Consider the following 10,345-nt stretch of genomic DNA (forward strand, 5'->3'; position numbering starts at 1 on the left):
GAGGCCTGCTGTTGCCGGGTCCACCCTCAGGGATCACAATGGCCACATGAGATCATGGAATGTTGAAGTTAAAAGGAAAGTAGCTCTTACATCACAAAGTCCTAAGTAGGTGACCATCCTTTTTGCCTGGGAGCTGGGGGAATAGAGCTCTACCCTTGTCCCCAATGAGCCCCAGGCCTAGCCAACTCCCCCAGACAGAGTCGGAGGCAAATCCATGCAGTCTGGATTCCCACCAAAGCCGGCTCTCCTCCAAGCTTGCTGGGATGAAAAACTAGCTACAGGTTCCCTTGGGATTCGCCCTGGAGAGGGCAGTGCACAGAATTTGAGACCGAGCTGAATGGACAGGTGTGGACCTTAGGGAAGCAGACACCAGGGGACAAGAAGCTGTCACCAGCCCCCAAGAGAGTCCTGGCAGCATGGACTATTTTGATGATGAGCCTCTTGAGTCTGAGACCAAAGGTGAAAAGCCCCCCCCCATCTCTCTCCCCACCTCTACCAGTGATCAGGTAGACTCCCCCAAAGCCCTCCTTCTCCCTGAGTCTCTGCAATGGAGATGGTGTGTTACGTTAGCAGCAGGGTTTAGAAACCACTCGAACACAGTGAGTTGCGGTGCTAGACTTGGCTCTTAAGAGCTCTGGCCAATGTCAGTTTTTGTTTTGTGGACTGGTTGACATCACACTGATAGTTAGAAGCCAGCCATATTGGGAATGTTCACACCACATGAATTGACAATGGTTGTTAATTTGCTTGCACCCCCCCTGGTTGAGTGGAGTTCTAAAACTTGTTTGAGGGGCTGGAGAGATGGATTAGTACTTGGAGCTTTTTGCCTTTCTAGAGAACTTTAGTTCCATTCCCAGGAACTCAATAACCTGTAAGTCAACTCCAGGGTACTCAGCGCCCTCTTCTGGCCCCCACAAGCAACTGCAAGCGCACATTTATGCACTCCTCCCAGCACTCGTTTCTTTCTCCCTTCCTTTTCTTTCCTTTTCTTCCCTTCCTTCCTTCTTCCCTTCCTTTCTTTCATTGTCTGAATTATAAAGAAGCCAAGACTCAGAAACGTGCCCCTTCTCTCAGAGCGCAGGGCAGCAATCTGGGCAGCTCGGCTGCTGAGTGTGCTCTAACCACCGGGTCGCTGCTATTCAAATTACACGTCGCGTGGAAACTTGGCACAGAGGCTTGAGGATAAATATTGGGACTTGGCTCTGTTGCGGGGGGGGGGGCTTGGGGGACGAAGACACACACCTACTTGGGATCATTAAGAAGTCCGCCATCCTAGAATCTGAATTGGGAATGGGGGGGAGGGAGGGGCACACAATGCTCAACCCACTCAGAGTAGATGGATGGGTAACCATGTATGGAATTCTCAAAGAATAAAAATAAATAAAACCAACAGGTAAGGGAGAGAGAGAGCAGGCTGACCCTGTCTGCCAGGTCTTCAGGAAGCACACATGTGATTTCTTGAACCCCTGAGGCCTGCGGAGGCCAGAGGATTCGTCTCTGAGTCCTGGGTGTGGCTTTCAGGAGTCCAGCACTCAGCAGCCCAGTGAACAAGCCACATCCAGCAAGTGCAGGGACCAGCGCGAAGGAGGCACGGCTGCTCTCAGCAGAGCCTCGTCCAGTGAAGACAACGTGCTTAGCTCGTAGCAATGAACTTCTGCTCCGGAGACATCGTCAAGCCTCTCCTTCATAGGCCCAGAAACAGTGCTGGACGTGAGGGAAGGGAAGCGAGACCAGCTTCCTGTATATCTGACTCTCTCCTCTGCTCCCTGAAGCCGACCCCTGCCTTTTTCCTTTGCCTCCGATCCCAGTCCCCACCTGTCCTGCCCTTCACCTACCTCCCAGTTGCACAGTGTGTGACCATGAAGTAGCCCAGGCTTTGGGACACATCCTTTTACCATAACGAGTAACTGACTCAACAGCAGACCCCGAAATCCTTCCATGCAAATCATGAGGGCGGAGTGTGAGCAGGGACCCCACCAAAAGCAGGCAGACCGGCGAAGGGGACTGGAGCTGCCCATTGACAGGGGACACGGGACTCCATCAATTCAGCCATATGGACGTCTTTGTTTTGCTTTGTTGTGTTTTTATTTTTTGAGTCAGGGTTTCTCTGTAGCTTTGGAACCTTCCTGGAACTCATTCTGTAGACCAGGCTGGCCTTGAACTCACAGAGATCCTTTTGTCTCCTCCTCCCGAATGCTGAGATTAAAGGCATGCTCCACCACCGTCTGGCTCCATACGCAGATCTTATAGAAGGGGGTTTCCTCTTTAGGGCTGCTATGTGAGCTATGGGATAAAGGCTGTAGGCAGGACCTGGGAGGCAGAGGAGGGAGGCAGAGACTAAAGGGAGTCGGTGGTAGGTGTCACCCAATGGGCCGCAGGTTTAATTCCCAGAATGGGATGGGATTTTCCTCCAGATGAGACAGAAACCACGCCATCACAGCAGAACAGCGATGACATCCTCTACTGCGAAGTCGAAGCCCATCCCAGTGTTGAGAAGGAGAAACCCACCAGGGAGGACTCAGAAACCGACTTGGAAATTGAAGGTGAGGTAACATCTGATGGATGAAAGGTGGGTGGCCAACCAGAAACTGGAGAGATCTGGTTCCACCAGAATGTTCCTCTGTGTCCTACTGGAAGGCTATGCTCCATTCTAGACTACCTGCTCCTCCTGGTTGGCTGGGGACCACACAGGACCTTCTGAGAAGGTTGTTGTTACAATCTAAAGCAACACGCAGAAGTTTCTGGTCTTTAAATCTCTCCCATGTGGCTGGGTGTGTGTGTGTGTGTGTGTGTGTGTGTGTGTGTGTGTGTGTGTGTGTACAAGTGCAATTGCTTTCACAGAGGCCAGAGGCATCAGATAACCCCCTGGAGTTGAAGTTACCGACAGTTGCAGGTCTTTTGACATGGGTTCTGGCAACTGAATTCAGGTCTTCTGGAAGAGCAGTATGTGCTTTTAACCTCTGAGCTACCTCTCTAGCCCCACCTTACTCTACCTCACCCCACCTCATGTGACTCTTACGTAATTTTTTCATAGTCTAAGAAGGTGGACTTTATTACATCTTTTCTAAAAAGGAAATCGTGGCTTCAAGATTGTGAGAGTCACCCAAAGTCACTAAGAGCTGGCCAGGGTTCCACAAGCTGATGCCACATTTGACCTGTCTTTGTTAGTCAGTGTTCCATGCAGTACCCTAGAGCGTCTCTGCTACCCTAACCACGTGACTTTCCAGTCACCTGAGAGCTCTCATTTCTCCTGCTTCCGAGTCCCAAGCTTTGTCACAACAAATCAAGCATGCCTAGTTACCCCAGCTGATGGAGCCGAAACAGAGACTCTGTTCTCGCAAACAGCACCGCCAGCATCCCTTTCTTCCCGTTATCCCCAAGGAGAGGGGTACCAAGAAAGATTAACTGTGAGCATCTGTGAAGCAAGGGGAGAATGATGCTGGTCCCACTGGATGGGAGCAGCCTTCAGCTTCCTAGCTTGGTCCAGCCTGAGACACCCTTCCTCTCTAGTGGCTTTTGTTTTTTTGAGGCAAGGTTTCATGGAGTTAAGACAGACCTTGAATTCACTACATTGCCAAGGATGACTTTGACCTCTTGACCCCCCCCACCCCCAAGTGCTGAGATTATGTCTATGCGTCATTATCCCCACCTGCTTATGTGTTCTTGAACATGGGTGGTACTCAGTGATTCTCAGACCCCATCAATGGGGGAGGGCAAAGTGACCTTTACCCCCAGGGTCAGCTTATAAGAACATCCTACCAGTCAGCATCAAATTCCCTCTTCTACTCAGACCCCTCCCCACTGCTCCCAGTCATCCTGCGGTTCTTTAAGGCTATTGTTAATTCTGCTTTTTTTTTTTTTTTTGAGACAGAGTTTCTCTGTCTAGCCTTGGCTGTCCTGGAACTTGCTCCGTAGACCAGGCTGGCCTTGCACTCACAGAGATCCTTTTGCCTCTGCCTCCCAAGTGCTGGGATTAAAGGCGTGAGCCACCACAGCCCAGTTGTTAATTCTGCCTCCAGCACCTCATTTTACCTAGCTGGAGGACGTGACAAAGAGCAGCACTAGATGTTTTGCCTGAGGCTCCTAGCTCCATCTCGTTCTCCTTCATCCAGGAAGGCTTGATGCCCACTGACCATGGACCAGGCTGGTCTGAAGTCCAGGGAACAAAGAACCCCAGGGCTGGCAATAGAGAGTTGGGGTTCACGTTCTGATAGTACTGATCAACTGTTTGGAATCTGTGTCTACATTTGTCATTGGGGACACAGTCTAACATGGGAAAGTCCACCAAGATAGGAAAGCCCACGAAGGTACAAGCTTGCTTGTTTTTGACTGATTTGGGCTAATTTGTCGTCTCGAGACTGTTACCAGAGTTGTTCAGGTCAGGGCCCTGTGTTGATTGCCCCAACCCAGACAGACTTAACTGGGTCCAGCCACCCATCCTCAATAGGTCAGTTAAAGACACAGCTAAGTGAAAAGCAAAAAAAGGAGACTTACTCCAAGAAACTTCATTATGAAGAGGAAGAGATAAAGAAATCCAGCGGCCTACCCCTGCCAAGTCCATCTTCAGGATCCTGGCATAAGGTTTGGGTTTAAACAGAGGGCAAGAGGTGTGACTAGCTGGGCACTCCAAGGCCAGTGTGGTCCAGATCACCATCAATGTCTCTGCTCCTCTGCCCTTCAGGGTGATCTCACTGCCTGTCAGATCTGTGTGAACTCTCTTTCCAAGAGACAAGCTCCTACTCCAGCTAGCACCAGGCTTCAACCTTTGCCCGCTCCCTGCATGAGACACCTGGGAAATCCTCATTTCTTAAATAATCTGATGGGATACAAGTGTGTCTTTAAAAAAAAAAAAAAGTCAGGCTTTTTGTTTAAGCATGCGCTTCTCCAAATCTCTGGCAAAGCTTGATTCACGGCTCACAGTTTTTTGTGATGCTGGGGAATCAAGCCGGGGACTCATGCAGCTGTGACCTGATGGCTTCACTCAACTGTCAATCAGCACCACCAGCCACAGCTTATGTTTTAAGAAGACTAACTGGGCTGGAGAGATGGCTCAGTGGTGAAGAGAACTGGCTACTCTTCCGGAGGTCCTGGGTTCAGTTCCTAGCACCCGCATGGTGGCTTACAACCATCTCTAACTCTGATACAAGGGGATCTAACACACTCTTCTGGACAACAGCACACACATGGTAGACAGACACACATGCAGGCCACACATCTATATGCAAAAAATTAAATAATAGCAGTAATAAAAAAAAACAGTGCTGGTGAAACTAAGATTGAATTCAAGATGCCTTCAACCATCAAAAGTCAACTCTGGGCTACTACTTGGCCCTGCAGTGTCTGAAGGCAGACACTGGGACTTTAAATACCACGAATGACCAGTCTTTGAATGTGGCCAGCCTGAGAAAATGACAAAGGCATACACTGTTCCTGTTTGCTAGCAAGGCCTGGGACATACAACCACCGGCCTTTCCTCTTAACCAAAGGGATGTGTCCACCTGGGCTATCTGAAGTTAGTGTTCCCTCTCTTCCCAAATTCCTGGCTCTGGGCTTGAAGTTGACATCTAGTGCAGGACTTCTCAAACTTTCCACTCACGATGCCTTTGTGTCAGAGCAGTTCTTATGCCACCCTGGGAATGCACGTATATAAAATAGGCATACAGATCTAACATTTACTGATAAAAAATTTATTTTAGAACAGCTCCTTTTGGGGGTATATATAATTTCACATTTGTTAAAGATAAAAAGCAAACTCAAATAGTAGTCAGATAGATGTGCTTGTTTGTTTTTATATAAAGAATCCAATCTTGCCTTTAATTTCAGCACCCAGGAGGCACAGGCAAGAGGATTTCCGTGAGTTCAAGACCAGCCTAGTCTATGTATTGAATTCCAGGCCATCCAGACCTGTCTTAAAACAACAAAAAGACCTAAATCTTGGTTGGATGGTTGATATTGTAGGCCTACAACATTCCCAATAGTCTTGAAAGGAGACCAACATTTTAATTTATAACCATCAAGGCTGAGGATGCTGCTCACATAAAAATGTATGACAAAATGGTAGCTGGAGAGCTGGAGAGGCAGTTGTTAGGGTGCTTGCTGCATCCTGAAGACCTGGGTTCAGTCTTCGGAACCCACACACAACAGCTGACCTGCGGCCCTGCTCCTCTGCTGCTAGCACTGGGGCAGCAGAGACAGACAGATCCCTCACCCACTGGCCAGGCAGCTTAGCCTACTCAGAAAGTCCTAGGACAGGAGAAACCATCTCAAAAGCAAGGTGAAGATGCCTGAAGAATGTCCCTTGAGGTTGACTTCTGGCAATCACACACACACGTATGTAAATAAGCATTTCAGTCAATTGGAGTTGTTTTCCAATCCCAAGCCAAAACTGACTCAATAACTCTTTTGTGAAACTTGAGCAATGTTGTTTTTCCGTCCATCACAGAGGCTGTGCTTTAATCTGCTGCTGTTTCAGCTGGTAATTATGGCTCTACAGTTACCAGCCTACTTCTCTGGCAGCCACTCAGGCCGAGTCCTGGTGGGAATTCCTTTTCCACAGGTACTGGCTCTGTCACTGCCACCTAATACAGCTTTTAATTAAATCTCTATCTTTCTATTTACCAATAAGACTCGGGAGTCAGAGGCTGCGGTGACGACCGGCTAGCTCAGAGAGCTTGAAGAGCAACTAGCTACCTCTCTTTGCTGGCATCTCTGAGAGAGAGTGTCCTTCTGCTCTCTCCCACCCCCCAGAAAAATAAAAAAAAAACAAACATGCTACACTAAGTCCCTCCCTACTACTTCCTGTGTGTCTATCATCCTTCCAGACACCTTCTGATACTCTATGACTACTTTCTGCCAACTAGTTGTTAGCATGGCCTCCTGACCCAAGGTTGATTTTATTTAATTGATACAAACTCAAACTCAGGGTTCACAGTGTGATTGAATATCCCACACCAAGTCAACAACTCAAACAAAAATTTTAAAAATCAAACATTGCATCCAGGTGTGTCATCACACCCTTTAACCACAGTACCTATGAGGCCGAGTCAGGTGGATCTCTGGGTGTTCAAAGCCAGTCTGCTCTATATAGTGAATTTCAGGACAGACGGAGAAGTGCATAAAAAGACCCTGTCTCAAAATTAAATTAAACAATTCAAATATTTTTTTGTATTGGACTACAACACAATTGTATTATAATCCAATCCAATCCAAAAATATACTGATTTAATATATACATGCTGAGGTTGAGAAATATTAAAAGTCTCTGGATTTCATAGTTAAACCACATGAGTTGTTTGCTTGTTTGTTTTGGTTTTGGTTTGGTTTGGTTTCAATTTTTGGTCTTTCAAGACAGGGTTTCTTCATTCCCTGGCTGTTCTGGAACTCGCTCTATAGCTCCAGAACTCAGAGACCTGCCTGCCTCTGTCACTCCAGTGCTGGGATTAAAGGCATGCATCACCACTACCTGGATAAAACACGGTTTTACAAGAGGGGGAGTCTTTGGATGTTCAGTAAAAATCACTGCAGTTCCTAATATGCAAGAACCAGGAGTTGCAGCCCAGATGCTTTGACAGCTGTAGTGTTCTGCTGTGTCAGAGCGTGTCAGTGCTGAGAGTACATGTTGTGTTCAGAATGGAGCCTTGCCACACGAGCAAGCACAGCCAGAAACACGTTGGATTCATCACGTGTGTGATTGTAAGCTAACTTGTCATCACACCTTGAGAAACCTTTTACTGTGGCCAGTTTCTTTCGAATGTGCCCCTCCCACACCTGGTTACACTCTCCTGTATGCCCAGCAGCGCCCACAGCTGGAGGAGTTGGGTTCTAGAGCACATACCCACAAAGGCAGATCCCAAGAAAGTCCGGGCAGAAGAGCACCTCCCCTGGGGAGGTCGGGGAGCTAAGGCAGCCTGGAAAAGAAAGCTTATTTCATTCTGCCTTTCTCTACAGACACAGAGAAATTCTTCACCATCGGACAGAAGGAACTGTACCTGGAGGCCTGCAGACTGGTGGGCGTAGTGCCTGCCTCCTACTTCATCCGGAACATGGAGGAGTCCTGCGTGAACCTCAACCATCATGGGCTGGGCCCCAAGGGTACCAAGGCCATTGCTATAACTCTGGTGGTGAGCATGCTGGACAAAGGAACATATCAAACCTGATGGAAGAGGATTATCAGGGTGACTGGTTTGACCTTCAGAGGACACCCTCTTTGGTGTCTAAAGAGCAACTTACTCTGGTCCTTTCTCAGTCATTGGTCATTGTTTTTCCTGTTAGTTCATGGAAGAGGTTGTGCTTTGAAGACTGTGGCCTTTCCTAGTTGGGAAGCAAGACATCAGTCTGAATGAGCTAGGTCCAGGCCCAAGAGTTACTGCAATTATAAAATGTAGACCTGGGTTTTCATTCCAAAGCCAACCTGTGGAGCCACTCCTGAGCCACTCCATTCAACGTCTGCCTTTCACATTATCATTTTTAGAAATTATATTTCCAAGTAAATCACATTTTTCCACATGAAAGGCATTACCTCTTGGCTTATCATGACCAAACAAGGACTTGACCTTCAGTGCATCAGAGATTTATATAATTGATTACATATAAAACTGGCTACATCACAGGAAATTTGACAACTGTATGTCAGTGCCTCCCTGGCTGCTCACTTAGGAGGGTGAAGAGAAAGTTTGATTTCAAAGGAACTCAGCAAAGTAAACAGGCAGGTGTTCTTAGGAGGGAACATTTAAAAATAAGCAATAATAGTAAGTTGGCTCAGTTGATAAAGTGTCTGTCACAAGGGCATGCAGATCTCAGTTCAGGTACCCAGCACTCACGTAAAAGCTAGGCTTGGTACTGTAACAGTACCTTGGACTGTAACCCTGGTCCAGGAGGGACAGAGACATGAGGTTCCCTGGATCTGGTGAGCTCTGGATTCTGTGAGAGACTCTCTGAAGAATAAGATGGAGAGGGCTGGGTGGTGGTAGCACACACCTTTAGTCCCAGCACTTGGGAGGCAGAAGCTGTGGAACTCTGTGAGTTCAAGGCCACCCTGGTCTATAAACTAAGTTTCAACCCAGTCAGGGATATATAGTGAGGCTGTGTCCATTGTCTCATTTAAAAAAAAAAAAAAGTGGAGCCGGGCGGTGGTGGCACACGCCTTTAATCCCAGCACTTGAGAGGCAGAGGCAGGCAGATCCCTGTGAGTTCAAGACCAGCCTGGTCTACAGAGCTAGTTCCAGGACAGGCTCCAAAACCACAGAGAAACCCTGTCTCGAAAAACCAAAAAAAAAAGTGGAAGCAGTAGAGAACATCTTGACATCAACCTCTAACTTCCTCATGCTGTGCACACAACATGTCCATTCACACAAATACACACAGACTTTTTAAATTAGTAATAATACTGGATATGACATCATCACACCAGATATGTTGGCACATATCAGTAATCCAAGCACTTTGGTGGCTGAGGCAGTAGGATCAGGACTAGGAGTTAAAACTCAATTTGGCCTCATAGCGAGTTCCAAGCAAGCATGGGACTGTATGAGACTCCTGCCTCAAAATAAAAATCAGTGGTGGCGCACGCCTTTAATCCCAGCACTCGGGAGGCAGAGGCAGGCGGATCTCTGTGAGTTTGAGGCCAGCCTGGTCTAGAAGAGCTAGTTCCAGGACAGGAACCAAAAAGCTACGGAGAAACCCTGTCTCAAAAAATCCAAAATAAATAAATAAATATCAGTAATATTTCAACCATCCTTAGAAAGAACAACAACAAAAAAAAAGGGGGGGGGGACCAAGAAGGGATCCGTAACGCATCCTATCTATAAAGGGTCTGAAAAGAGGAAGAAGTCACAAACTCATAAGGAGCAGACTGTGGGGCAACGGGGATAGCCAGTAAGACCTATGTGACAGGAGTCAAGAGGGTGGAGGACTGGTTCAGTGATGCAGCCTGGGAGGATGATGGACAAGGAAGGAAACTCTGACTTTGATGTCTATCAAGCTACAAAACTCAGGGCAATTTTCAAAGTCTTGCAATATCCCAAACTTATTCATTGGGGGAACAGCACCACCGTCAAAAGTTGCTGGGATCTGCAAAGAACATTGCTCTAGTGAGGTCTAAAGGGATGGCAAGTCCTCTGTACTGTCATCCTCCACTAGGTTCCACGAGGAACCTCCATCCTTCAGGTTCCTAGTCTCCGTCTCCAGGCCCTTTCCATCAATCCTTATCTGTTGCTATAGTATCTGAGGCTTAGCAACTTCATACAAGAGGTTTGTTTAGCTAACTGGGCTTAAGGGCTGGTATCAGCTCTGCCTTGGTAATGACCTCCTGGCATAACAACAACAGAGGGAATGAGCAGGAGAGGAA

General features: G+C 47.6%; 1 protein-coding gene across 1 annotated transcript in view; it reads left to right on the forward strand.

The window, feature by feature from the left end:
• The first annotated feature begins 214 nt into the window (after positions 1-214).
• Lrrc74a (leucine rich repeat containing 74A) overlaps positions 215-10,345 on the forward strand; it is a 37,446-nt gene continuing 27,315 nt past the window's right edge. Inside the window, exons 1-3 of the mRNA XM_013354519.1 lie at positions 215-293; positions 2,406-2,543; positions 7,948-8,120. Of these exons, the coding sequence (XP_013209973.1) occupies positions 215-293; positions 2,406-2,543; positions 7,948-8,120 (390 nt within the window). The remainder of the gene's footprint in view (positions 294-2,405; positions 2,544-7,947; positions 8,121-10,345) is intronic.

The sequence above is a fragment of the Microtus ochrogaster genome, chromosome 1 (assembly GCF_000317375.1).
Source record: "Microtus ochrogaster isolate Prairie Vole_2 chromosome 1, MicOch1.0, whole genome shotgun sequence".
Lineage (NCBI taxonomy): Eukaryota > Metazoa > Chordata > Mammalia > Rodentia > Cricetidae > Microtus > Microtus ochrogaster.